At 43.4% G+C, this 26,557-nt stretch overlaps 1 protein-coding gene across 1 annotated transcript in view; it reads right to left on the minus strand.

Moving 5' to 3' along the window:
- Positions 1–16,873, minus strand: part of enox1 (ecto-NOX disulfide-thiol exchanger 1) — a 77,314-nt gene extending 60,441 nt beyond the window's left edge. Inside the window, exon 1 of the mRNA XM_055151130.1 lies at positions 16,786–16,873. Coding sequence (XP_055007105.1) covers positions 16,786–16,873 — 88 coding nt within the window. The remainder of the gene's footprint in view (positions 1–16,785) is intronic.
- Positions 16,874–26,557: the final 9,684 nt, after the last annotated feature.

Raw genomic sequence — 26,557 nt, forward strand, 5'->3', positions numbered from 1 at the left:
CTGATGTCTCCAGGGCAGAATATATAAAATAGTACACACACACACACACACACACACACACACACACACACACACACATACAGTAGCATTATTCATAACTCCAGCTGCTCTTATTACCTTCATATTCTCACTAATAAATGCAAGCCTTTTGTTCTTCACGTAAATGCACTCCATCATTTCTCTCTCTCTCTGTCTGTCTGTTTCTCTTTCTCTGTCTCTTTCTCTCTCTCTTGCTTCCTCTATCTGTCTCATAACCTCTGTCTCTCTCTATCTCTCTCTTTGTCTCTGTCTGTCTATCTCTCTGTCTCTCTTTATTTCTCTCTCTCTGTATCTCTTTCTCTCTCTCTTTCTCCCTCTGTCTCTTAACCTTTGTCTCCATCTATCTTTATATGTCTCTCTCTTTCTCTGTCTTCCTGTCTTTCTCCCTCTGTCTTGCTCTCTCTGTCTCTCTGTCTCTTTCTCGCTTTCTCTCTGTCTCTCTTGCTCTCTCTGTGTCTCTTTTTCTCTCTCTGCCTCCCTTTCCCTGTCTCTCTTTCTCTCTATGTATCTCTCTCTCGCTTTCTCTGTCTCTTAACTCTGTCTCTCTCTGTCTGTCTCTTTTTCTCTCTCGCTCTCTTTGTCTCTGTTTCTTTCTCTCTCTGTATCTCTCTCTCTCTTTCTCCCTTTGTCTCTTAACCTCTGTCTCCATCTATCTTTATATGTCTCTCTGTTTCTCTGTCATTCTCCCTCTGTCTTGCTCTCTCTTTCTCTCTGTCTCTTTCTCACTTTCTCTCTGTCTCTTTCTCTCGTTCACTCTGTCTCTTTCTCTCTCTCTTTCTTGCTTTCGCTCTGTCTGTCTCGCTCTCTTTTTCTCTGTCTGTCTCTCTCTCTCTGTCTCTCTTTCACTGTCTCTGCTTCTCTCTCTCTCTCTGTCTGTCTCTCTTTCTCTCTTTGTCTCTCTTTCTCTCTTCCCCTCTGTTTCTCTGTCTCTTTCTTTCCCTTTCTCTCCCCCTTCTTTCTCTTTGTTGCTCTCTCTAGCTGTTATAATTTCAATATCTCTTTCCCACCTTTCCCCTTCTCCCTCTCTTTTCTCCGTCCTCTGTCCCTCTCTCTCTTACTTTCATTTCTGCTCTCTTCCCTCCCTCTCTCTCCCTTCTATTATTCGTCGTCCCTCCATCCGTCAGTAGTGAGACGGGGTGGTGACCTCTGTCAGTCAGAGCAGTGGAGCAAATGAGTCCTAATGAAGCTTTAGAGCGGCTCCATTAAACCCCGATCCCACACACACACTCACTACAGCCACGAAAACACACCACGACCACAGACCAGACCTGAGACCAGACCTGAGACCAGGATCAGACCTGAGACCAGACCTGAGACCAGACCTGAGACCAGGATCCAGACCTGAGACCAGACCAGGACCAGACCTGAGACCAGACCAGGACCAGACCTGAGACCAGACCAGACCAGACCTGAGACCAGACCAGAGACCAGACCAGAGACCAGACCAGAGACCAGACCAGAGACCAGACCTGAGAACAGACCAGGACCAGACCTGAGACCAGACCAGGACCAGACCTGAGAACAGACCAGGACCAGACCTGAGACCAGATCAGAGACCAGACCAGGACCAGACCAGAACCAGACATGAGACCAGACCAGGACCAGACCTGAACCAGACCAGAACCAGACCTGAGACCAGACCAGAACCAGACATGAGACCAGACCAGGACCAGACCTGAACCAGACCAGAACCAGACATGAGACCAGACCAGGACCAGACCTGAACCAGACCAGAAAACACACCAGGACCACAGACCAAAGACCAGACCAGAAAACACATCAGGACCAGACCTGAGACCACAGACCAGACCAGAAAACACGCCAGAGACCAGAACCAGAGACCAGAACCAGAGAGGCCAGACTTGAACTAAACCAAAATACACACCATGACCAGAGAACCAGACCAGAAAACAGACCTGAGACCAAACCTGAACCAGATCTGAACTAGACCTAATCCAGATCTAAACCAGACCTGAACCAAACTAGAGACCAGACCTGAACCAAACCCAAAAAAGACATGAACCAGGCCAAAGAACCTGAATGATTTTTTTCTTTCAGAAACTGTGAACCAAGTATTCTTTGTTCTTAATAAAAGTTGATTTGAATGTAAAGGCTGATAACAGATAGGGGTATAACGATACATGCCAAATTGTTTTGGTACGGCATTTTGGGTTTGGTGCAGGGCTGTGCACAAGTGAATTTGCGCAATTTGTGTGTGTTTACATTCTGCCACTATATGTGCAGCTACACAGAAGACTCGACTCGACTTTAATATTCACGAGGGAACTCGTCTCTGGTTGGGATGACAGTGTTTCCTGCAGCGCCTTATAGTTAAGGCAGCTGCCTTAACAAGAATTGCCCCCCGTCTTGACTACGTCACTCTGAACCACGTAAATCCTCACAAAACTACAGTCGCTGCCCCCCGGTCCTCACTCTCGCCTTTCGCCAGTACAGTGCTGTAACTGCAGTAGATCTGCACTTACTGCAGACAATGTGGACAAGAAAGTGTTAGTGCTGCACTTTACTTTTTGAAAAGTTTTTTTTTTTTTTAGAATATTTCATACATTTGTTGTTTTTTGAGAATATTTTACTTAACTTATTAGTATTACGAAGCAGCCCTTTGCATTTATTTTATTTTCCCATTTGTATAATGTTAAAACAAACTGTTGGTTTAATAAAAACACATAAACAACAAGTAAATGGTTTTGCATCTTGTTCCCAAACTGTACTGAAAATGAACCAAAGAGTGACCTCAAAACAGAGGTACATACCAAACTGTGACTTTGGTGTACCATTACATCCTTAATAACAATACAAATAACACATAATATAGTGTGTTTAAACCTTGTGGACGGTAGTGTGTCCTCTGTACATGTGCAGAGTGTGTGTACCTCCTGAGCTCTGTTACACCAGAGCTGCTTTTAGAACTCAAACTATTCACCAGAAATGCTCCAATTCTAATAGAATCCATTAACACTGCTCCTGCTACTGTTTCAATCCTTTTAATCCACTTAGGACGGCACACGAGAGAGAGACAGACAGGAGAGGAGAGAGAAGAGAGAGGAGAGAGGGAGAGAAGGAGAGAGAAAGAGGAGAGACAGAGAGAGAGGAGAGACGAACAAGAAGACAAAACCATGAGTAATGCGCAGAGAGAATTTGGAATAGTGATACATGATTGGGTATTCAGGTGCCATTAGTTCAAAAGGCCTGAGTGAGTCCTAAAAGAATCACATGAAACTCAATCTTATATCAAATGATCAGATCAGATTACAGTGTGCTTAATGTGGAGGAGACAGAGACAAACTATCTGTACTGCAAATTCAGCGGCACATACTGGGACTAAACCAAGACCAAGCCAAGACTAAACCAAGACTAAACCAAGACTAAACCAAGACTAAACGAGGACTAAAAAAAGAAAAAACAAGTATCAGTTTCATTATGTTCACATAACAAGCCGTATGTGGGTGCTCTGGATAATGAAGCCAAAATGAAAAAAACTAAATAAAAATAGAGCCGTGAACAACTAAACTTGGACAAAGCAGTTCTAAAAAGGTCAAAACCTGAATCAGGACTAAACCAGATCTAACCCAGGACTAAACTTAGATATAAAACAGGAGGACTAAATTAAAAAACAGGATTAAACCAGACCTAAACCAAGACTAAATCAAAATCAGGACTAAACCAGGACTAAAAGAGATCTAAACCAGGACCAAATCAAAATCAGGACTAAACCAGGAGTAAACTAACAGTAAAGCAGACCTAAACCAGGACTAAACTGAATCTAAACCTGGACTAAAAAGGACTAAACCAGTATTAAACCAGATCAAAACCAGGACTAAACTAAGACTAAACCAGGACTAAACCAGACCTAAACTCGCACTAAACTAGATCTAAAACAGATCTAAACCAGGACCAAAACAAAATCAGGACTAAACAAGGGGAGTCCGCAGTTTCAGGTTCATGCAGCTAAAACCTGGAACAGTCTGAACATGTGAGACAGACTCTTCTGTGACGCTGTTTAAATCCAGACTCAAAACATTTCTGTTTAACTGTGCAAATAACTGAAAGGTTTTCATTCCTCACTCTTCTCTCTAATTTATGTCTCTCTTTTTTAATTTTAATCTTTATGATTATTTATGTTTTGATTTGTTTTTATTATGATTTTAATGTATTTCTTATTCTGTAAAGCACTTTGAATTACTTTGCGTACGAATTGTGCTATACAAATAAACTTGCCTTGCCTTGCCTAAACCAGGACTAAAATAGGACTAAACCAGTATTAAACCAGATCAAACCCAGGACTGAACCAGATCTAAGCCAGGAATAAACTAGATAAAAACAAAAAAAAAAAAAAAAAAAAGATTTTAAACAGATTAACTAAACCAGGATTAAACTCGCACTAAAACAGATCATTACTAAAACAGATCTAAATCAGGACCAATCAAAACCAGGACAAAACCAGAACTAAACCAGATCTAAACCTGGACTTTATGCTGGACTCAGTCTCTGAAGTGAGAGCAGCCAGATCCACAGAGAACAGATGGAGATGGAGAGAGAGAGAGAGAGAGAACTGTTTAAACACTGCTCTCTTTCTCCTCCTCTAGTCTCTCTATCATAAACTGTATATAGAAATGGACATAGCTACTGTAATGCTGAAAAATACCTAGAGAAACAGACATTCTGACTGTGAGCGGGGTCCCCTCTCCACAGATGTGACCTGTAACTTGGTCTGGTTTGGTCTCCATGAACATAGAAAGGTTTAATGCCATCATGTGCCATACAGTGAAACATTCCAGACAAAGCAATAACATCTCCATGAAGAAAAGATTTTGATGGATCCTCTGCCAGAATGCACCTCTAAGGCTACGTTCAGTCTGCAGGGTTTAATGTTCAATTTGGATTTTTTGCGAGGTCGTTCACATTTCCAATTAAATGCGACTTGTATGTGATCTTCAGTGTGAACTTTAAACGCCCCAAAAGTGTCCCGCATGTGAACTGGAGGACACAATGACTTCACACGCAGCGAGTATGTTCAGTGTTTACGGAAGTCACCTAAACATAGACACGAGCAATGATCACCTGGAGATTTTAAAGTTGCTGTTGTACCGGAGCCAGAACATGTACAGATTATTTGTTTTAAGGAGGAGATTGGGAAGGAGAAGGGCAAGGTTTCTGGCCATGGTGTTTTGTGGGGCAGTGGCAGCAACGTCTGTAGAAAAGGAACATGTGGGTGCAGAGTCACAGCCGAGAGTGGTGGGATTGATATGTGCTTCACTGACACAGAGTTCATACACAATTTTCATGTAACGAGAAGAACGTTTGTGTACATTTGTGACGTGTAGGTGGGATAAATGTGACCTGGCCGCTCAGACTGAAGTCACATGTCAAAAGATCAGATATGTATCGGTTTTAGGAGCACATATCCAAGTGGACTGGGTCACATTTGAACAAACTGGATCTGTGTGGACTGTCATTAAAAGATCAGATACAGGTCACATAGGGGCGAAAAATCGGATTTAGGTCACTTCAGGCTGCATGTTATAATGATGTTACATCACCAAAAACAGATCTAGAGTTGTGTTTTGTTTCATTCACACATATTTGAATAATCCTTTATTATTAGTCTGTCTAATCATCTCCAAAGTTGTAATACAGGGATGTCAAACTCAAACTCACAGAGGCCAAAATTAAAAACTGGGATTAAGTTGTGGGCCAAACTAAATATTTACTGAAAAATTTCAACAACATCTGCATGTTTTCTCTTCTCTTGAGATATGTAATGTTAAACCTTTTCTTATTAAAAGAAATGTTTAATAATAGTTTTGCTTAAATATTGAATCCAGAACAAGCAAAATATAAAATAATAACAACATTTTAAATAAATAATGTCTATAGTATATCTGTAGCCTGCGGGCAGCTCTGATACATATTTCATATGATCTCACAGGCCAAATATAATTATATCATGGGCTACATTTAGTCCCTGAGTTTGACATGTCTGCTGTAAATGCTCTGGTCCACTTTGTGATGTCATGAAGCTGTAGGTTTCAAGTAAGTATCTCCTTTTACCTTTTGTTCAGTAGAGATGTGCAGTTCTGGGGCTGAAATCGACCAAATGATTCTAGTGAAGGTGCGCGGAGATTAAAAACACAGTGGAGCACTTCCTGTATTACCACGTGACATCACAAGTTGGAACAGAGTGTTTTCAGTTTGAGAGAAAAAAACTCAGCCTAAATGCGCAGGGTTTGTGTGTTAAACATGTGCATGAAACAAAACACAACTCCAGGTCTGTGTGTGATCAGTAAACAGCGTCGCACGGGCCCTTTAAGTTGTTGCTAACGACGACAGCGCTGTTCTTGTAGTGTACTGTAACCGTGGCGATGTCGTGTCTGATGGAGGCTAAACGGTTTGATTGACAGGTGCGCTGGGCCGGAGCGTCACCGTCTGTTCTCTTCCTGCATAATTAGAGCCCGCCCCCTTGTGTCTGCGATCTGGAGCGTGAGCTTGATTTGAAAACCCCTCCTGAATTACCATATGCCTCCGTGTACCAGGTGATTTTCCTCTTTCACCGTCTTCATATAAGCGTCGTGATGAATGCAGGAGGAATGTTTCTGGTGTTTTCTATGGAAGGTTATTTGTTCTGTTAGATTTGGAATTTGAAATGCCGTTGAATTTCTCACTTTGGATTGGTGAACTCTGTAAAAAAAATGTTTGAATTATTTTTATTCTGAATTTTACGTGCTGGAATTTTTTGTATAATTTTAAGAAAGACAGGGAAAGAGAGAGAGAGGGAGGGGGAGAGAGAGAGGGACAGAGAAGGAGAGAGAAAGAGCGAGAGAGAGAGAGAGAGGGAGGAGAGAGGGAGGGAGAGAGACAGGGATATAGAGAGTGAGACAGACAGGAAGAGAAAGAGAGAGTGAGGGGAGAGAGAGGGAGAGAGAGAGGAAGAGAGACACAGAATGAGAGACAGTGCAAGAGAACGTGAGACAGGGAGAGAGAAAGAGGGGGGAGGGGAGAGAGAGAGCGAGACAGACACAGGGAGAGAAAGAGAGTGAGGATAGAGAGAGAGAGAGGGAGGGACAGGGAGAGAGAGAGGGGAAGATAGAGACAGAGAGAGAAAGAGGGAGTGAGACAGAGGCAGGGAGAGAGAGAGAAGGTGAGGAGAGAGGGAGGGGAGAGAGAAACAGATACAGAGAGAGGGAGAGAGCGAGGGAGAGGGAGGGGAGAGGGAGAGAGAGAGAGAGACAGAGACAGGGAGAGAGAGGAAAGAGAGAGAGAGAGCGAGAGAGAAAGAGAGAGGGGGGAAAGAGGGAGGGAGACAGGGAGAGAGACAGAAAGCAAGAGACAGTGCAAGAGAGAGTGAGACAGAGAGACAGAGAGACAGAGAGAGAGAGAGAGAGAGGGAGAAGATAGGGAGCAAAAGAGAGAGTGAAGGGAGAGAGAGAGTGAGACAGACAGAGAGGGAGAGAGCGGAGGAGAGACACAGAGTGAGAGACAGTGCAAGAGAGAGTGAGACAGAGACAGAGAAGAGACAGGGAGAGAGAGTGAGAGTGAGAGGGGGACAGAGAAAGAGAGAGATAGTGAGACAGAGACGGACAGAGAACGAGAGAGAAGGAGGAGAGAGGGAGGGAGAGAGACGGGGATAGAGAGAGTGAGACAGAGACAGGGAGAGAAAGAGAGAGTGAAGGGAGAGAGAGAGGGGGAGAGAGGGACATGGAGAGAGAGGGGGAAGATAGAGACAGGGAGAGAGAGAGACAAGGAGAGAGAGAAAGAGACAGAGGCAGGGAGAGAGAGAGTGAGGGACAGGGAGAGAGAGAGACAGAGAGGGGAGGACAGAGATGGGGGTGAGGGGAGATAAAGGTAGATACTAGTGGAGAGAGAGACATAGAGGGGAAGATAGAGACAGGGAGAGAAAGAGAGGGAGGAGAAAGAGAGGGAGAGATACTGATAGAGAGAGAGAGACAGAGAGGGGAAGATAGAGACAGGGAGAGAGATAGAGAGAGATAGAGGAAAGAAACAGAACAGTGCACCAATTCCAAATGAGAAATCCCAGTCAGACACGCAGTATGCAGCAATGTACACAAATACACACAATTATTTCATTCTTTTCATTTGGTGCGTTTGAGAGAGAAAAACTTCGCCAGCACCGAGATGAGAAAAGAAACAGATGATAGGGTTTGTGTTTTTTTGCGGGTTTCAAATGTTTGTGTCAGAGGAGCTCACAGACGACTCTTATCTCCTCCCTCCCTCCTCTGTCTGAAAAAAACAAAACAACATAAACCTCTATCTCTGCAACACAAAGAAAAACAGCACATTTAATCAGTTTGTGGTGCGCTGTCGAGTTTCTCAGTGAAATAAAACGAGAGGGAGAGATGAGAGGGAGGTAAAGAGATACAGGGGGGGAGAGGGGGAGGGGTGAGAGAAATAGAGAATTTAGAGAAGGTATAATGCCAAATTGATTTTTAGAGCTTTCCAACATGTTCTAATACTAATTTTGTCCTTTCATTAAAAAAGACAAAACAAAACAAAACAAAAACATTAATAACAGTGCTTTGACTATTTAACAAAAAAATAAATATATATAAATAAATACGAAACTGTATACTACAATTTCACAAATGCGACGTGCAGTAGTTTCAGTTTGCAGTACCGGGATGCACGCTGATTGTGTTGCGATCGCGCTCTGAATGGGGTGTGATTTAGCGTGAGGAGCAAAGGGAGGAGGGACTCAGAACGTGTGAAATAATATAACGTTTTCAAAACAATAAAAGGTAACATGGTGATCTAAAAATGTATTTGGTTAAACATTATTTAATAGCAGCGCAATCTCCAGCAGGGACAGTCTATACGTGTGTGTGTGTGTGCGGGTGTGCGTGTGTGTGTGTGTGTGTGTGTGTGTGTGTGTGTGACTGGAGCCAGGCCTGAGGTGGTGAAAAGGCAGAGCAGCAAAGAGGCTTATTTCCCATTTGATTCACACCAATTATCTGCCAGATGCTGTGGGGGCGGGGAGGGCGAGAGAGGTAGAGAGACACAGGGACAGACAGGAGAGAGAGAGAGAGAGAGAGAGAGGTGGGGGTAAGAGAGGTGACACATACAGGAGAGATAGGAGAGAGAGAGAGAGAGAGAGAGGTGGGGGTAAGAGAGGTGACGCATACAGGGACAGACAGGAGAGGGAGAGAAAGAGAGGAGAGAGAGGTCTAGAGATAAAGGGAGAGATAGGAGAGAGAGAGAAGAGGGGTGAGAGAGCACACACACAAGGAGAGATAGGGAGAGAGAGAGAGAGAGAGGGAGGGAAGAGAGAGGTGGGGGTATGGTGAGAGAAGGGGGGCAAGAGAGGTTCACATATACAGGGACAGACAGGAGAGCGAGAGAGAAAGAGAGAGAGAGAGAGAGAGAGAGAGGGGTGCACACATACAGGGAGAGAGAAAGAGAGAGAGAGAGAGAGAGGTGACACATACAAGGAGGGATAGGGAGAGAGAGACAGGGGAGAGAAAGAAGGGGGGATGAGAAAGGTTCACGCATACAGGGACAGACAGGAGAGAGAGAGACAGAGAGAGAGAAGAGAGAGGTCTAGAGATAAAGGGAGAGATAGGAGAGAGAGAGAAGAGGGGTGAGAGAGCACACATACAAGGAGAGATAGGGAGAGAGAGAAAGAGAGAGAGCGAAAGAGGGAAGAGAGAGAGAGGTGACACATACAAGGAGAGATAGAGAGAGAGAGAGAGTGAAAGAGAGAGAGAGACAGAGAGAGTTAGAGAGAGAGAGAGAGGTGGGGGTGAGAGAGGTGGCACATACAAGGAGAGATAGGGAGAGAGAGACAGGGGAGAGAAAGAAGGGGGGCGAGACAGGTTCACACATACAGGGACAGACAGGAGAGCGGGAGAGAGAGAGAGAGAGAGAGAGAGAGAGAGAGAGAGGTGCACACATACAGGGAGAGAGAAAGAGAGGGAGAGAGAAGAGAGAGGGAAGCAAAAGCAACAAGGAGTAAAGAGAGGGTGGAAGATAGAGACGAGAGAGAGAGGGAGAGAGAAAGAAAGAAAGAAAGAAAGAAAGGGGGAGGAAGAGAGAGGAGAGAGGGAAGCAAAAGGAGTAAAGGGAGGGAGGGAGGGTAGAAGATAAAGATAAGAGAAAGAGAGAGAAAGAGAAAAGGGGAGGGGTGAAGAGAGGAGAGAGGGAAGCAACAAAGACTAAAGAGAGGGTGGAAGATAGAGACAAGAGAGAGAGGGGGAGAGAAAGAAAGAGGAGAGATGAAAGAGGGAGTAAAGGGAGGGAAAGATAGAGACAAGAGGGAGAGAGAGGGTGAAGAAGAGAGAGGACGAAACAAGAGAAAGACCGAGTGAGAGGAGAAGAGGAGAGTGAAAGAGCAAGAAGAAAGAGAGAAGAGAGGGGACAGAGAGAGAGAGAGGTGAGAAAGAGAAAGAGGAGAGTGAAAGCTCAAGAAAAAGAAAAGAAAGAGTACAGAGACATAGAGAAAGAAAGAAAGAAAGAAAGAAAGAAAGAAAGAGAATGAGAGCTCCCATCAGATAAAGCGATATGTTTCTTTCTCTCTTTTGGTTGTGAGGAGGAGCAGTGGAGCAGAACTCTCACCTGCAGCTCTGGAGGTGTCGAAACCACAACAGGCCTCGTCTCATTGTGAGTCTGATCAAAGAAGAAGAACGCCGTCGAGAGGAGGAGAAGAAGAGAAAATGCTTATAAAAGAAGAGAGGATTACGCGTTGTGAGTGTGACAATAACAAGCGAACACGAGTCAGTGTCAGGAGAGAGAGAGAGAGAGAGCGCACCTCAGATACACATCAACATTCTGACTATTTCAATTTATTCACTGTGGAGTTTTATTAAAGGGCCTGTATCTGCACTGTATCTACACTGATCTATGTTCTACTGTCTCCTCATCACAAACAGACACAAGTCCTGCAGATTTAGGAGTTCTTCTCTCAAAATGAATATACCCTGTTCCACCTTCTGATGTCAGGATGTGCTCCACTGTGTTTTTAAACTCCATACATATTCACTAGACTCATTTGGATGATTTCAGCCATGCAATTGCTAATCTCCAGTTGTCCACCATCTAACTGTCTCCATGGAGATGTTATTGCGCTGCCTGGAATGTCCCATCGTAAGCAATAAAAAATATCCATCTTACGTGATTGCTCAAACATATTTTAAAACATGTATTCTAGAGGTGTAACGGTACACAGACATCAAGGTCCGGTATGTTAGTATGTATGGTTTGGTTCATTTTCGGCACAGTATGGGAACAAAATGTAAAACCATTTGCTTGTTCTTTATTTGTGTGTTTATTAAACCAACAATTTGTTTTAACATACAAACGGGAAAATTCCATGCAGACGAAAGGTGAAAGTGAAAACTGCGACACAGTGACAGTAGATTCACATGGGACATTGTCAAGGTGGCCACCATAACTATAAAGAGCTGTGGGAAACACTGTCACCCCAATCACTGATGAGTTCCCTTATGAATATTAAAGAGCCGAGCCGTGTGTAGCTGCACATGTAGTGGTGGAATGTAAACACACACAAATTGGGCAAACTCACTCCCGTACTGAAACAGTTTGGTATGAATACATGCACCATTACAACCCTAATGTATTATCATTGTCAGCATAGACACCTTTCTACAGATCTGACCTGTAACTTGTAATCACTTTTAAGTTTCCTCAGAAATGGGTACGTTTAATCCTGTGTTTCCTTAATGAATGAATGCCTTTATTTGTCTTTTGTATTTCTTCACATTTACAAACACATCATACATGACATGGGGATACTAAACATGGACCACACTGGAAGAAACACTGCAGAAACACTGCAGCATCAGACTGCTGGTGGACACTTCCTTTTATCTGCCTGATGGGACGAGCTAACTACATTGAATCTCCTCTGAAACGAACACATTACTACTGCTTGTTTACAGTTTCTGTTATTTAGCTAGGCATATTGAACTTGCACTGAGTTTGGGGTCTGAATATATATATATATATAATCATTCAGGCCCATAATGGAGCTTTCACACCTCTGGACCTGACTTTGTTATCTCTATTGTTTTGATTTAGGTTTGAAGATGGAGTTGTAAATAGGAGACAGATGGTGTCTCCATTTCTGTTCAAATGGATGTCTCAGACACTATTTTTCTTTGAAGTAGGTGTGTTAGTTTCAGAGTAGTTTCATTGTAGTTAGCTCCTCCCTTCAGACAGCTATAAGGAAGTGTCCACCAGCGTCTGACCTGAACTGAAGAAGCAGCTTGGATGAGCTGCACAATGTACTCGACCAAATAAACTTTTGTCCAGTTGACAAATTGAATTTCTCCTTTTGCCGTGGATTCTACCTGGACGACTGAGGGATTGTACACATGTAAAGCATTATGTTTTGAAAGATATAGAACTCTGGAATGAATGAATTATGCATTACATTTTGTTTGTTTTAATTTATATTTTGTCTCTTATATATACAGTAAGTTGTAAGTGAAAATGTAAATGTAATCTTGCTGTTCATACACTGCTTTCTTGATTGTAATTCTGTCATTGTTTAATAAAGTTAGGCGTTATTAGTACTTTTTACTTCAGCTTAAACCCTTTCGGTCATGATCCATGGGGTTGTAGTCTATGTTTTGTTTTGTGGTGCTGCAAAATGACTGAATAAAAAACTGCTACTACTAAATGTATTTTTGTAACTGACATAGAAAAACCAGATCTGACCCATTCTCTTTCTGTCCTTGTTTAGTTTTTGCTTCACGCAACAGACACCAGTGACTGATGGAGCTGACGGTACTGTTATCTCCTCACAGCTCCGCGCTCTGATTGGACGGGAGGGCATCTGGTACATGTGTCTCCTCGCGTCTCTGATTGGACGGGAGGGCATCTGAAGGTCGGAGCTGTGGTTTAAATTATTCAGGTTTGATTCGCACTATCTGGTCCTGCAGCGCGCGCAAGGTCAACACCAGACTATAAATAACATTAGAGAGCGTTACACATGAATCACACGGGAGGGTACGACTATAGGGTCTGAAAACAGGTTCTATTCACGCTTACGCCACAAAACCGGAAGACGTTTGGAAACATGCGGATGACGACTTCCACTGGGCTCTGTTGGTGATAGGAACCCTGAGAAAATTGGGGAAAGCTGAGAAAATGGCCCTGTTTTCTTCATCTAGATGTCATTGTATTTCTTCTTTTTTCCTTTTACAAACTGTATATTCATTTGTGTATTATACTTTGTCTGACTTCATAAAAAGCTGCTGCTGAATCCATGGTTTTCTGCCGTACAAAGGCAAAAGACCTTAACTCGTCACAGTGTAAATCTGAGAAAAACTACTTCAAAGTTTCTGTTTTGTCCTGACAACAGTATAATAGGTAGAACTTCCAAAATTTGACAACTAGTTACTATAATGAATAAATATTTGTATGTGAAAAACATTGAGCTCAAAATTGACTTTGACCCTTATTTGTCAGTTCCTGTATCTGCCTTTGTATCATGAGTCAAAAATAAGAAGTCGTGCAAAGACAAAAGGCAGAAACTGACATGATCATTATTTGCTTGATTTTCCCCAGACTTGCATCCATTAGAAGAACACTTCACCAAGGTCGAGTCATCGTGGAGTTGATATAGAAGAGCTTTGGATTTCCTGTTTAGTGCTGATCAGGATCGTGCGGTGACACTTTAAACACAGTTAAAGAGAACAAGTGACCTTGCAGTATAGTGTGTACAGTATGAATAAATACACACAATACTTTCACATTAAAGATAATTGAACTATAATACTGAATACAACTGAATACAATGGTATATTTATGTAATGTGTTAAGATTATGTGCCAAGGACTGGATTTGAAAATAAAATATATTTATGAACTAAATCACAAACAAAACATACACTGTTTCTGCCTTTTGTCTTTGCACAACTCCTTATTTTTGGCTCATCATACAAAGGCAGAGAACAGGAACTGACAAACAAGGATCAAGGGTCAGTTGTGAGCTCAATATTTTTCACAATATTTATTAGGGGTGTAACGGTACATGTATTTGTGCCGAACTGTTTTGGTACAGCTGTTCAGTTTGGTGCAGGGTTGTGCACCAGTGATTTTGCACAATTTGTGTGTGTTTCTGCCACTACATCTGCAGCTACACGGAAGACTCGGCTCTTTAATATTCATGAGGGAACTCGTCCATGATTGGGGTGGCAGTGTTTCCCACAGCGCTTTATAGTTAGGGTGGCCACCTTGACAACAATTGCCCCCTGCTTTGACTCTGTCCCTCCAAACCACGTGAATCCTCGCAAAACCTTAAGCCGGCACAGAATCTCTGCCCCCTCCCATACCCGCCATGTCTATCCCTAGTGAAAGTGTATTTTCAATCTCTGGGGACAATGTAAGTGTAGCAGATCTGCACTTACTGCAGACACTGTGGACAAGTTGTTTTTTCTGGGCAAAAATATGAAGATTGAGTAAAAGTTCTTGCTGGAACTGTTAGTGCTGCGGTTTACTTTTTGAAAAGTTTGAAAAGAATGTTGCATTTATTTTATTTTCTCGTTTGTATTGTGTTAAAACAAATTGGTTGGTTTAATAAACACAAAAATACACAACAAGCATATGGTTTTGCATTTTGTTCCCATACTGTACCAAAAACTGAACTGAACCGTGACCTCAAAACCGAGGTCTGTACCGAACTATGATTTTTGTGTGTGCTGTTACACCCCTAATATTTATTCGAATGATAAAGAAGGTCTCAAATACCCCCAAAATGACATGAACTCATTTTTGAAACATGATGTTATGGCATTCTGTCTGTATAGGGCAGCAGTGTCGGTAACTACATCGGAATTCTTCATTCACATGTTTCCAACATTTTCCTTCTAGTAAGTGTGAATAGAGCCTACACTGACAACATATACAGTAAGTGATGAATGACAATAACACAAACTGATGTGTCAGACTCCACTGATCAGGGCTCAGTCTGGGGTGGTTGGTTAGAAGAGAGAGAAAAAAACATTCAGATGATTCATTCTGAGCTTTCAAACATGGCAGAGATACAACAATATCAAGTTCTTTAAAAATCCAAACCCCACATTGTTTGCCTGGGCTCCACTGTACAAAGACGTGAAGGTGAATCTCCCTGTTTTCAGATGGGTGTGATTGACAGGCGGATTAGCCAATCAGGGATGTGCATAGTCCGTCCATCAAAACAGATATGGCTGCTTATGGGGAAAAAAGAAAAAATATTCCTGGGAACATCACAGGTTTCTGCAGAATCAATGAGAGAAGCACTGAACTCTGAGCTGAGACATGTTATTATTGTTTTTTTTTTGTTTTTTTTTTTTTTTACAAAATAATAGGCAACCAATGAGCTCCTTCTTTCACATGAGTCACTGAAATAGACAAATCTGATCGGATGCTCATGTTTGGTTCTGACTCAAGGCGTAAATTAGGACGTGGAGACCAAGCTGACGTCCTTCATAATCCTTAGCATTCATTTGTCAAATTCAAACAAATACTTTAATTTAAACTGCAGAGGGCGCTATGAATTACCAGAGGGACGTGCACCACAGTTGAGAAACACTGGTCCAGTCACTCGTTGAAAAAACAAACATGGACTTAAGGCTGTTTCCTGTGAAAACATCATGAAATCACAGGGAGAACTGTCTCATAACGACCAGTCTGCACACTCACTCTCTCCATCCCTCTCTCTCTCTCTCCTTCTGTAACGATTGTGTTGCGATGTGCACAGCAGCCCCTCCTCTCTCTGCTCTCTCTCCTCATTTCATCTCCCTCTCTCATCCCCTCTCCTCCCTCACCTCTCTCTCTAGTATCTCTAGCCTTCCCTCTCCCCTCTTTCTTCTCTTTCTCTCTCCTCTCTCTCCTCTACCTTCCCTCCTTTCTTTCTCTCCTCTACCTCTCTCTCTCCTCCTCTTTCCCTCTCCCCTCTTTCTCTTTCTCTCCCGCCTCTCTTCTCCTCCCTCTGTCTCCTCTCTCTCTCCTCTCTCTCTCTACCTCTCCTCTACCTCCCCTCCTTTCCTCTTTCCCTCTCTCTCCCTCACTCTGTCACTCTCTTCCTCTCCTTTCCTATTTCTCTCTTCTCTCTCTCTTTCTCTTTCCTCTACCTCCAGTTCTCTCTCCCTCTCTCTCCTCCCTCCCTCCCTCCCTCCCTCCCTCTTTCTCTCCCTCCTCTCTTCCTCCTCCCTTTCTCTTCTCCATCTCTCTCTCCCTCCTCCCTCTGTCTCCTCTACCTCTCCTCTTCTCTCTCTCTCTCCATCTCTCCTCTACTGTCCCTCCTTTCTCCCTCTCTCTCCCTCCTCACGCTCTCCCCCTCCTTTCCCTTTCTCCTCTACCTCCCCTCTTCTCTCTCCCTCTCCCTCTCTCCTCTAACAATTGTGTTGTGCCACACCAACCATCCCCCCCTCTCCCTCTCGTCCTCTTCTCCACTCTCTCTCCCTTCCTCCCTCCTCTCCCCTCCTCCTCTCTTTCCACCTCTCTCCCTCCTCCCTCTTTCTTGCTCTCTCCTCTCCCTCTCTCTCCCCTCCCACCCTCTCTCTCCTCTACATCTCCTCCTCCTCCTCTCTCCCTCTCTCTCCTTTTCCTCCTCCCTCCCTCTCCCTCCCTCTCTTTCCCTCTCTCCCTCCTCCCTCTCTCCTCCTCCCTCTCTCTGCTCTAACGATTGTGTTGTGATGTGCCACAGCAGCCGCCTCCCCGCGCTCTCGACTCCAATTCCGTTTTTCTGATTTCTCTTTCGCCTTTTCTTTACCTCCGCTGCCTTTTTCTGCCTCTCCCCTCGCCGTGATAAAGTGGGCCCCGAGCATCCGTCTGCGGCCGTAATCACCGCGGTAACTCATGGTCGCATCGCCACGGAAACGGCAGCGCAGCATCCATCACGGAGAGAGGGAGGGAGAGGGAGAACTAGAGAGAGAGGAAGAGAGAAGGAAGAAGGAGAGGGGGAGGGAGGGACTATAGAAAGTAAACGGTATGACCTTGATGCTCCCAGGTGGAGGTGGGGGGTGGTGGTGGGGGTGGGGGGCTGTCAGAAAGTGAAACAAAAATGTTGTAGAGTTAAAGGGTCCAGATTACACGATGTTCTGATCTGTGTTCTAATGATGTGTCTTCATCGCAAACAAACCTGCAGTTGTGTTTTGTTTCTTTCACACAAGTTTAACACACAAACCTGTAGATTTAGGCTGAGTTTTTCTCTAAAACAGAAAAACACTCTGTTCCACTTTGAGATGTCATGCAGTAACATAGGAAGTGTTCCATTGTGTTTTTAAACTCCATACACCTTCACTAGAATCATTTGGACAATTTCATCCATGCTAAAAAGGTAAAGGTAAAAAGGTTCATGAGTGAGGGGAGGATGGAGCGTGAGATTGACAGGCGGATCGGTGCAGCGTCAGCACTGTATCGATCAGTTGTGGTGAAGAGGGGCCTGAGTCGAAAGGCAAAGCTCTCGATTTACCGGTCAATCTGTGTTCCTCCCCTCATCTATGATCATGAGCTTTGGGTAATGACTGAGAGGACAAGATCACAGATACAAGCAAATGAGTTTCCTCCACAGGGTGGCTGGACGCTCCCTTAGGGATAGGGTGAGGAGTTCAGTCACACGGGAGGAGCTCGGAGTAGAGTCGCTGCTCCTTGGTGTTGAGAGGAGCATTTGAGGGCATCTGTTCTCCCTCAGGAGGTTTTTGTGTTTGTCCCTCTGGTAGGAGACCCTGAGGAAGACCCAGGACACGCTGGAGGGACTCTGTCTCTCAGCTGGCCAGGGAACACCTTGGGGTCCCCCAGGAGGAGCTGGAAGAAGTGTCCAGGGTTAAGGAAGTCTGGGAGTCCCTGCTTAGACTACTGACCCCACAACCTGGCCACAGGTAAGCGGAAGAAAACGGATGGATGGTAAAACTTGTGTTGGGAAAGCCCACTTTCTACATGAACTAGTTCAAAGTTCAGTTCACAAATTTCCAAATGAACAAGTTCATTCATAGTTCATATGATGAATCATAATGTTCATATGATGAATCCTTTTTGCTGCTGCTACAGTTGCCTCTGCTTTTTTGTTTTGTCTTGTTTTTATGACGCATGCAGCGATGCCACACTGGTGGCCAGTGTTGTTGCCAGATTGAATGTTTTTCTGTTAAATATTAAGGGCTCTTTATGATATGATTAGCCGGGTTTTCACCTGGAACACTGAAGGAATCTGGCACCTTACTGAAAGAAGTTAAATAGAAGCACATGCCGTTCACGGACACCAGAATGAACACGCTCACAGTTCATTCATAAGGCAGGAGTACAGTGCGTTCTGTTCATGTTCGCTCAAAATATGAACAGCTACAACACTGAGTAAAAGGAGCTGTTAACTTGAAAACTATAACTACATGACATCACAAGGTGGAACAGAGCATTTTGAGCTTTGGAGATGTAGACAGACTAATAATAAAGGATTACTCAAACATGTATGAATGAAACAAAATACAACTCTAGGTCTGTTTTTGAGGAGGTAAAGTAAATTTTGAGTAATATTGGATCTTTAAAAGAAGTGTATGTAAGATTTTTATTTTAAAATTCCATAAACTTGACCTACAGTATATCTGTGTCCACAGATACGAGGCAAACATGTTCAAATACATCAATATATCGCTTCTACTGGTAACAACTCTAAAGCTGATTTATCCTTAATTACAAAAACACTGGACATGATGGCCAAGTTATTTGTAGTGTTTCGGTTCTCAAGACAATTATCTAATCAGAAAGCAGAATGAGCCTCACATGACTCTCTCATTTGGGTTGCCAGGTTCAGTGCTGAAATCCAGTTGGTTTAAACCTAAAATGCCTCTCTCTTTTTAGGGTTTGTGGTACTGAAATCAGCAGTGAGCTTATTTCTTATTTTGAGTTTGCAATTTTAGTATTGTGATTGAATTTTGCAACACCTCCGGATTGCAAAAGGATTGCCGGGTTGGTTCGGAGAGGAGAGCGTTGGCTTCGCTTCACTGTTTGAAAATGCGGTACAGTGAAGACACATAAAATCTATGCATTTAAATACTCGCCATGAGCCCAACAGAGCAGATGTCGGGAACAATCTAAAGCGCAGACAATGCACACAATCCTCCAGCCTGAGCCTCTCTACAGTCTCTCTGCAGCCTCTCTTTGTCTCTGCGCTCCTGGATCTAAAATGGAGGCCGTAAAAGTCTAGTCTGATTTACAGCGTCGCACTGAGCAGAGGGACACAGGCACCTTCACAATAAAACTAAAAAAAGATCAACCTTCACAATAAAACATCGCAAATAGCCCAGGGACAGACAAAAGGACATGATTCTGCTGGGAAATGGAGACTTTTCCTATACTACAGATTACCTAGACTTTTCATTAAAACATAATTAAAGGAGCTGTCACAGCTTTTAACGATTTATCCAGCCTAGGCTGACGTATGAAAAATTTGGCAAAAACACAGGCATACATCAGATAATTTATAGGTAAGTTTTGTATAAGTTATGAGCACGCTGAAACACGCTGACATATGTAGACGTATGGCAAGGTCATCGAAAAATGCTGAGCATGCTGAAAATTTCTTGACGTACAGTGTGTGCTTCTACATCCTGCATACGTGGGCTATAAGTTGTAAACAAGTTCTGCGATCGTTGACACACGTTAACTGTAAATTACCCATAAGTCCAAATACTAGGGATGTAACAATAACTGAAAAATCGTGATATCGTATCGTCAAAGTTCTCACAATAATATCGTGGACCATCACAATATATTGAATTACAAGTCTCTTTGTTTAAATTAAGAGTTATGGTGCAGCAATAGCTAAAAAAAAGACAGAGGGAACTACATAGACCATGATCCTTTGCTCCATTTCAGTACAGACTATATGAAGAAATAACAGTTCTAAGCACTTTTAAGTCTTAGTTGTTTAGATTAAGTCTTGTCAAGGCATTTTAAGAAGAAAAAGTAGCATATTAACAGAGAAGGAGCATGTGAGTGTTAGAACACAATATGTACCGTGAGATTCAGGAGACGTTACTGGCAAATTTGTGTACATGTGATGTATCAGACTGATGGTGGAACTTAATGTTGCTACTGCGATGTCTAGTGCAGGTATGAATCGTTGAGTGGCAGCCTTTTTATAGGCGACAACACGTGTTCGTCGGCGTTATGCATAAGTTAGACTGTCGTTAGACAAATGTTTGGACGCTACAACACGATAAGCATTAATCGTTCTAAGTTAAAAGTTATCAAAACTTTCTATACAAGTTACCAATAAGTTATGTATACTGTACGTCCAACTTGTTATGAATACGCTATATATACGCTCAAAACTGAGAAAAAAACCCCAAAAAAACATTGATAATTCAGCATAAGCCAGCTTTTTAGGGAAAATCTGGTTAAAGTGTGACAGGACCATAACATTAGGGGTGCACTAATCCAATACTGATACTTTGACTTTAATCTACTGATACCCAATATTAACCAGGGTACAGACATTGCCTTTTCCCTCAAAAAAACAACAAAAAAAAACTGGTAATTGATTACAAAATGGATCCAGTTGTGTTATGCGATCGTTATTTATTTTGAAAATCCCGACTGAACTGCTTTGTATGAATAAAAGTTCAAATATTCTGACACGTTCTAAACCAACGTCTTATTACATCAAATGAAAGATCCAACCAGGATATCGACTGAACATCAATACCAATACCCAATCCAGCAAAATCGGATCGGCATCCCAAATTAACATCAATAAATTTTAGTTTTAAATTTTGTTGAAATATATAATTTCCACAGCTTATTCAGGAATAACTTAACATTATTTTTCCTAACACCATTTAATTCCATAATTTAATCAGGACGTGAAAGTTAACATGCTAGTTGTTGTTAGTTTTAATCCGCTCTGGCCTCTGAAAATAGTAAAAATCGCAGAATGCAGTGAGTAAAAATACACTTCTACAGTCCTGCTGTGTGACTCTGTCTGAGCCATATGTCCCCATCTGTCCTCTCCCTCTATTTCTCTCTACTTTCCTTTTCTTTGTTTCCTCGTCTCCTCTCTCCTTTCCTATCTTCTTGTTTTAACTCCTCTTTCGCTCCTCTCTCCCCCCCCTCTTTCTTTCTATCATCACCCACCTTTCCCTCTTGTTCTCTCTCTCTCTCTTCTCACCCGATAACCTCCTTCTGCTCTCCTTGCTCTCCTCTTCATCACTGCCCCCTCCTCTCTCTCTCTCCCTCTCTCACCCATCCTCTTTCTCATCCACTCCCTTCCCTCTCTCCCCCACCCACTCTCTCTCTCCCCATGTTTTTCCTGTCTCTACCTCTCCCCTCTTCTCTCTCGCTCCCTCCTCTCTCACCCTTCAACTTTCTTTCTGCCCCTGTCTCGCCATCGCCCTTCCCTCTCTCTCCTCTCACCGCTCCAGTCTCTCTCTCTTTCTCCTCCCTCGCTCTCTTTCTCTCTCTCTCCTTTCCCCACTCCAGTCTCTCTCTCTCTCCTCACGCCGGTCTCTCTCTCCCTCTTTCTCCTCTCTCTCTCTCTCATTTCCCCACTTCAGTCTCTCTCTCTTTCTCCTCTCTCTCTCCCCCCCTCTCCGGTTTCCCCACTCCAGTCTCCCTCTCTCTTTCTCCTTCCTCTCTCTCTCTCTCTCTCCTTTCCCCACTCCAGTCTCTCTATCTCCTCCCTCGTTCTCCCTCCCTCCATCTCTCTCTCTCTCTGTCTCTCTCTCGTACCATATGGTCTGTCCTGGCGGCTCCTCTCTCCGCTGGGCTCTAAACACTCTTCACTCTTCACTTTCCTGGTGATCTTAAAAGTGCCGGTAGTTTTTTTCCTCCTCGTACCGGACTGTGATGAGACTGAGGTCACACTGTTGATTTCATGGATTGGTTTGTTGCTATGGAAACAGATGAGACACCCAAATAAGGTCAAATAGAAGACAAATACTGAAAGACATCCTCAGACAGACACTGACCTGAGAGACGCACTAAAGCAGGACTAAACCAGGACAAAACCAGGACAAAACCAGGACAAAACCAGGACAAAACCAGGACAAAACCAGGACTAAAGCAGGACTAAACCAGGACAAAACCAGGACAAAACCAGGACAAAACCAGGACAAAACCAGGACTAAAGCAGGACTAAACCAGAACTAAACCAGAACTAAACCAGGACTAAACCAGAACTAAACCAGGAAAAACCAGGATTAAAGCAGGACTAAACCAGGACTAAACCAGAACTAAACCAGGACTAAACCAGGATTAAACCAGAACTAAACCAGGAAAAACCAGGACTAAAGCAGGACTAAAGCAGGACTAAACCAGAACTAAACCAGGACTAAACCAGGACTAAACCAGAACTAAACCAGGACTAAAGCAAGACTAAACCAGGACTAAACCAGGACTAGACCAATACTAACCTAGGACTAAACCAATAATAAACCAGGACTAACCCAGGGCTAAACCAATAATAAACCAGGACTAAACCAATAGTAACCCAAGATTAAACCAGGACCGAACCAATACTAATCCAGGTGTAAATCAGGTCTAAACCAGGACTAAACCAGGACTAAACCAATACTAACCCAGGTCTAAACCAGGTCTAAACCAATACTAAACCAGGACTAAACCAGGACTAAACCAGGTCTAAACCAGGTCTAAACCAGGACTAACCCAGGTCTAAACCAGGTCTAAACCAGGTAAACCAGGACTAAACCAATACTAAACCAGGACTAAACCAGGACTAAACCAGGTCTAAACCAAGAGTAAACCATGAATAAAGTGACTGTACATGAGTGACATTACTGTGGTGAATTATGGGACGCCTCATTGCTCCTCACGGCTGGTTAGGAGCGATGAAAGGAAGCATACTGTCTCCTTTCCTTCCTCCTTCCTCACTTCACTGGTCAGTTCGGATGGTCCTTGTCACAGCCGACGATGACACAAACAAATAAATAAGGATTAAACCAGGACTAAACCCAAACTAAACCTAATTCTTACCCAGCTTGATGTTTGTGCACATTTTAAGCTAATACAGAAAAGCAATGAGGCCCAAGTAGACACAGACAGAACATGCAAACTTCATTTTAAAAAGAATTTCAATAAAGACATAATAGCACTAGCCTGATTTCCATTCCTTTATGAAATGCTAATGAAATCTAATGGACTGAGCTGAGGTTTGAATAAAACACAGAACAAAGCTTTTTAATGGCAGCGTTTAGCGGTGTTAGCGGTGTTAGCTTCACAACATCAGGAGCGCTAACCCTTTTAAAACGGTTTCTCTTAATGTTTTTCACTTTTTACCTGTCTCGGTCTGCGCTGAGTTTTATCTCTTTCAGTTCCGTCATTAGCTTTGGGAGAAGTCAGTCCATTTCTTATGCAAATGAGCAGAGGAATTACTTAAGATGGTTTCAGATAAAGAGTAAATGTGAAGATCTGAGTTCATGCAGCTAATGTGGAAGAGAAAAAATAAGGACTTCTTTGTCAGTCATGGGTTCGCACTGGGTTTAGTCCTGGTTTAGTCCTGGTTTAGTTCTGGTTTAGTTCTGGTTTAGTCCCAGTTTAGTCTTGGTTTTTTGATATTTGTGAGTTCACAACCTCTCAAGAATTCATCTTGAAGTGTTCCTGTTGTAGTGTACCTGAGCAGTGTGATCGGCCCAAACACAGAGCTTCTGTGGCAGGGGAGGGGTTTCAGACAACATGGAGCAAAACGGCAACAGCAGACAGTGATGCTGTCTTATAGACATGTTCCGTCTTCAGCATGACACTTGTTTTGGTTTTCCCTGGCCCAGTTGGATATGTCATTTTGACAGGTTTGCTGTGACTGGCTGAAAAGAAACTGGTGGGTGGGCACTTCAGGGTGGTTCACCCAATCAGCTCGAGGCATTCTGCTGCAAGTCCCTCCTTTTTCTGAACACTTTCAGTGCGAGTCATTCCAGATGGACAATGTGAAGAATTCAGAGTGATACACTTATCAATCTGGCATGAGCCAGGTTAGGTTTAGTCCTGGTTTACGTAGACCTTATTTAGTCCTGGTTAACATTATTATTAGTTTGTACGACCATAAATGAAAATACATGTGTGTGTGCATGTATGGATGTGTATATATATTGAATATATGTACTGGATATTTTAGATGTATATATATGTGTATATGTACATACATGCATGCATGTATGTATGTATGTATGTATGTATGTATGTATGCATGTATGTATGTATGTATGTATGTATGTATGTATGTATGTATGTAAGTGTCACATGATTATGTAAAACAATCAAGGTAGGACACTAAGTTTATTAATCACCATCCTATTCTGTTTGAGCACCAAGTCATGTACATATCTTTGGTGTTGTTTTGTTGTACCTTGCACAAACAAAACAAAAAAAAAGTAAATTAAATTAAAAAAAAAAAAAAAAAGGGAAAATGGTTTTGGCCTGGTTTAGTCTGGACAGTCTGTTTAGTTCTGCTATAGTCCTATTTCATTCCAGTCCTGGTTAAGTTCTGATTCAGTCCTAATTTAGTCGTTGTTTAGTCCTGTCTCAGCCTGGTTCAGCCTGGTTCAGCCTGGTTCAGCCTGGTTCAGCCTGGTTCAGCCTGGTACGGCCCTGGTTCAGCCTGGTACGGCCCTGGTTCAGCCTCTTTGAGCCTGTCTCAGTCCTTTACACCTGCTCAGTGTTATTCAGCAGTGCCAGTAGACTGTTGCCCGCTCTGGTCCATCCCTCATGTTCTTCTTTGTCTCCACAAACAAAGCTAATGGTTTGTTTATGCGCGTGCTGTTTGTAGTGGATCCATCATGGCCGCCGCTCGCAGACGCAGGTTTCGGGGGGAGGAGAGACGCGGCGCTCTGGCCCCGTGTTCCTCCATCCCACCTTTACCACGCGCCATGTTCACACCAGACCCAGAATCAATCACCGCTAATGACACCCCAACACCAGCACGCAAGAAGACGAAAGGAAGAGAGGAGAGGGGGAGGGGAGAAGACAAGACGGACTGAATCGACGAATATGTAGAAATGTTAAGCGGGGTGTAGCGTAGGAGGTTGTGGGTTCGATTCCTGGACTGTGAAGGGGCTTTCTTGTGAGAGGAAATAAGTAAGTCCTGGTTTGGATCTGGTTTAATTCTGGTCTAGATGTGGTTTGTTTTAAAGTCCTGGTTTAATCTAGTTGAGTCTGTTTTAGTCTGGTTTAGTTTAGTTTTAGTCTGGTTTAGTTTTGTTTTAGTCTGGTTTAGTTTAGGTTTAGTCTGGTTTAGTTTAGTTTTAGTCTGGTTTAGTTTAGTTTTAGTCTGGTGTAGTTCAGTTTTAGTGGGAGAGAGTGAGTGTGTGTAAGTCGGTGTAATGTTTCCAAGAAGCATAAAACCTGGAAACACACACGACTTTGTGCACTTCATCCATTTTGCAGATCCTGGCTTCAGATCGCTGTTGTGTCCTTAGGCAAGACACCTAGAGAACAGAGGAGAGAGAGAGCGAGATAGAGGGAGAGATGGAGGGAGAGATGGAGGGAAAGGTAGAATTAGAGAGGGAAGGAGAGAGGGAGGGAGAGATGGAAAGAGAGAGATAGAGGGAGGGAGAGATGGTGGGAGAGACGAAAGAGAGAGATGGAAATAGAGGGAGAAATGGAGGGAGAGATGGGGGCAGAGAGAGATGGAGGGAAAGATGGAAGGATAGATCGAGGGAAAGATGGAAAGAGAGAGAGATAGATGGAGGGAGAGATGTAGCGAGAGATGGAAGGTGAGATGGAGAGAGATGGAGGGAGAGATGGAAGGAGAGAGGGAACGAGAGATGGAGGGAAAGATGGAAGGAAAGCTGGAGGGAGAGATGGAAGATGAGATGAAAGGTGAGATGGAGGGAGAGATGGAGGAGAGAGATAGAGGGAGAGATGGAGGGAAAGATGGCAGGAGAGAGGGAGGGAGAGAGGGAAGGAGAGAGAGATAGAGGGAAAAATGGGGGGAGAGATGGGGGAGAGAGGGAGAGATGGATGAAGAGAGAGAAGAGGGAGGGAGAGATGGAGAGAGAGAGAGGAATGGAAAGAGAAATGGAGTGAGAGATGGGGAAGAGAGGGATAGATGGAGGGAGAGATGAAGGGAGAGATGGAGGGAGAGAGGAAGATTTTTACATCGGTTGCCCCAGTTTAGAATAACAGGATCCGGGTTTTCCTCGGGCTTGATGAGGACGGACAGAAGAGGAGATGGAAACTGACAGAAGAAAGACGGGTCGAACGAGGGAACGGGGAAACCACTGACTATGAGAGAGCGAGAGAGAGAGAGAGAGAGAGAGAGAGGGAGAGAGGGAGGATAGACAGAGAGAAAGGAGGGGGGGTAGATGAAGAAAGAAAAGCACAAGGACTGAAAAGGGAGAGAGAGCTGAATGCAAAACCACCGAGGGTCTGCTGGGCTGCCTTAATCCTGGGTTTGTTTTGTCCTGTTATAGACGCCATTTTGAGGACTTTTGACCATTTAAGGAACAGAAGATTGAGTTCAGTTTTACATCCCTCTGAAACCTTTGAATAGAAGATAACACTCCTCTGATTTCTCCATCTGTATTAAACTAGGTCAG

The sequence above is a fragment of the Boleophthalmus pectinirostris genome, unplaced genomic scaffold (genome assembly GCF_026225935.1).
Source record: "Boleophthalmus pectinirostris isolate CB_2022bp ecotype Guang Dong unplaced genomic scaffold, ASM2622593v1 HiC_scaffold_1, whole genome shotgun sequence".
In the NCBI taxonomy this organism is placed as follows: Eukaryota; Metazoa; Chordata; class Actinopteri; order Gobiiformes; family Gobiidae; genus Boleophthalmus; species Boleophthalmus pectinirostris.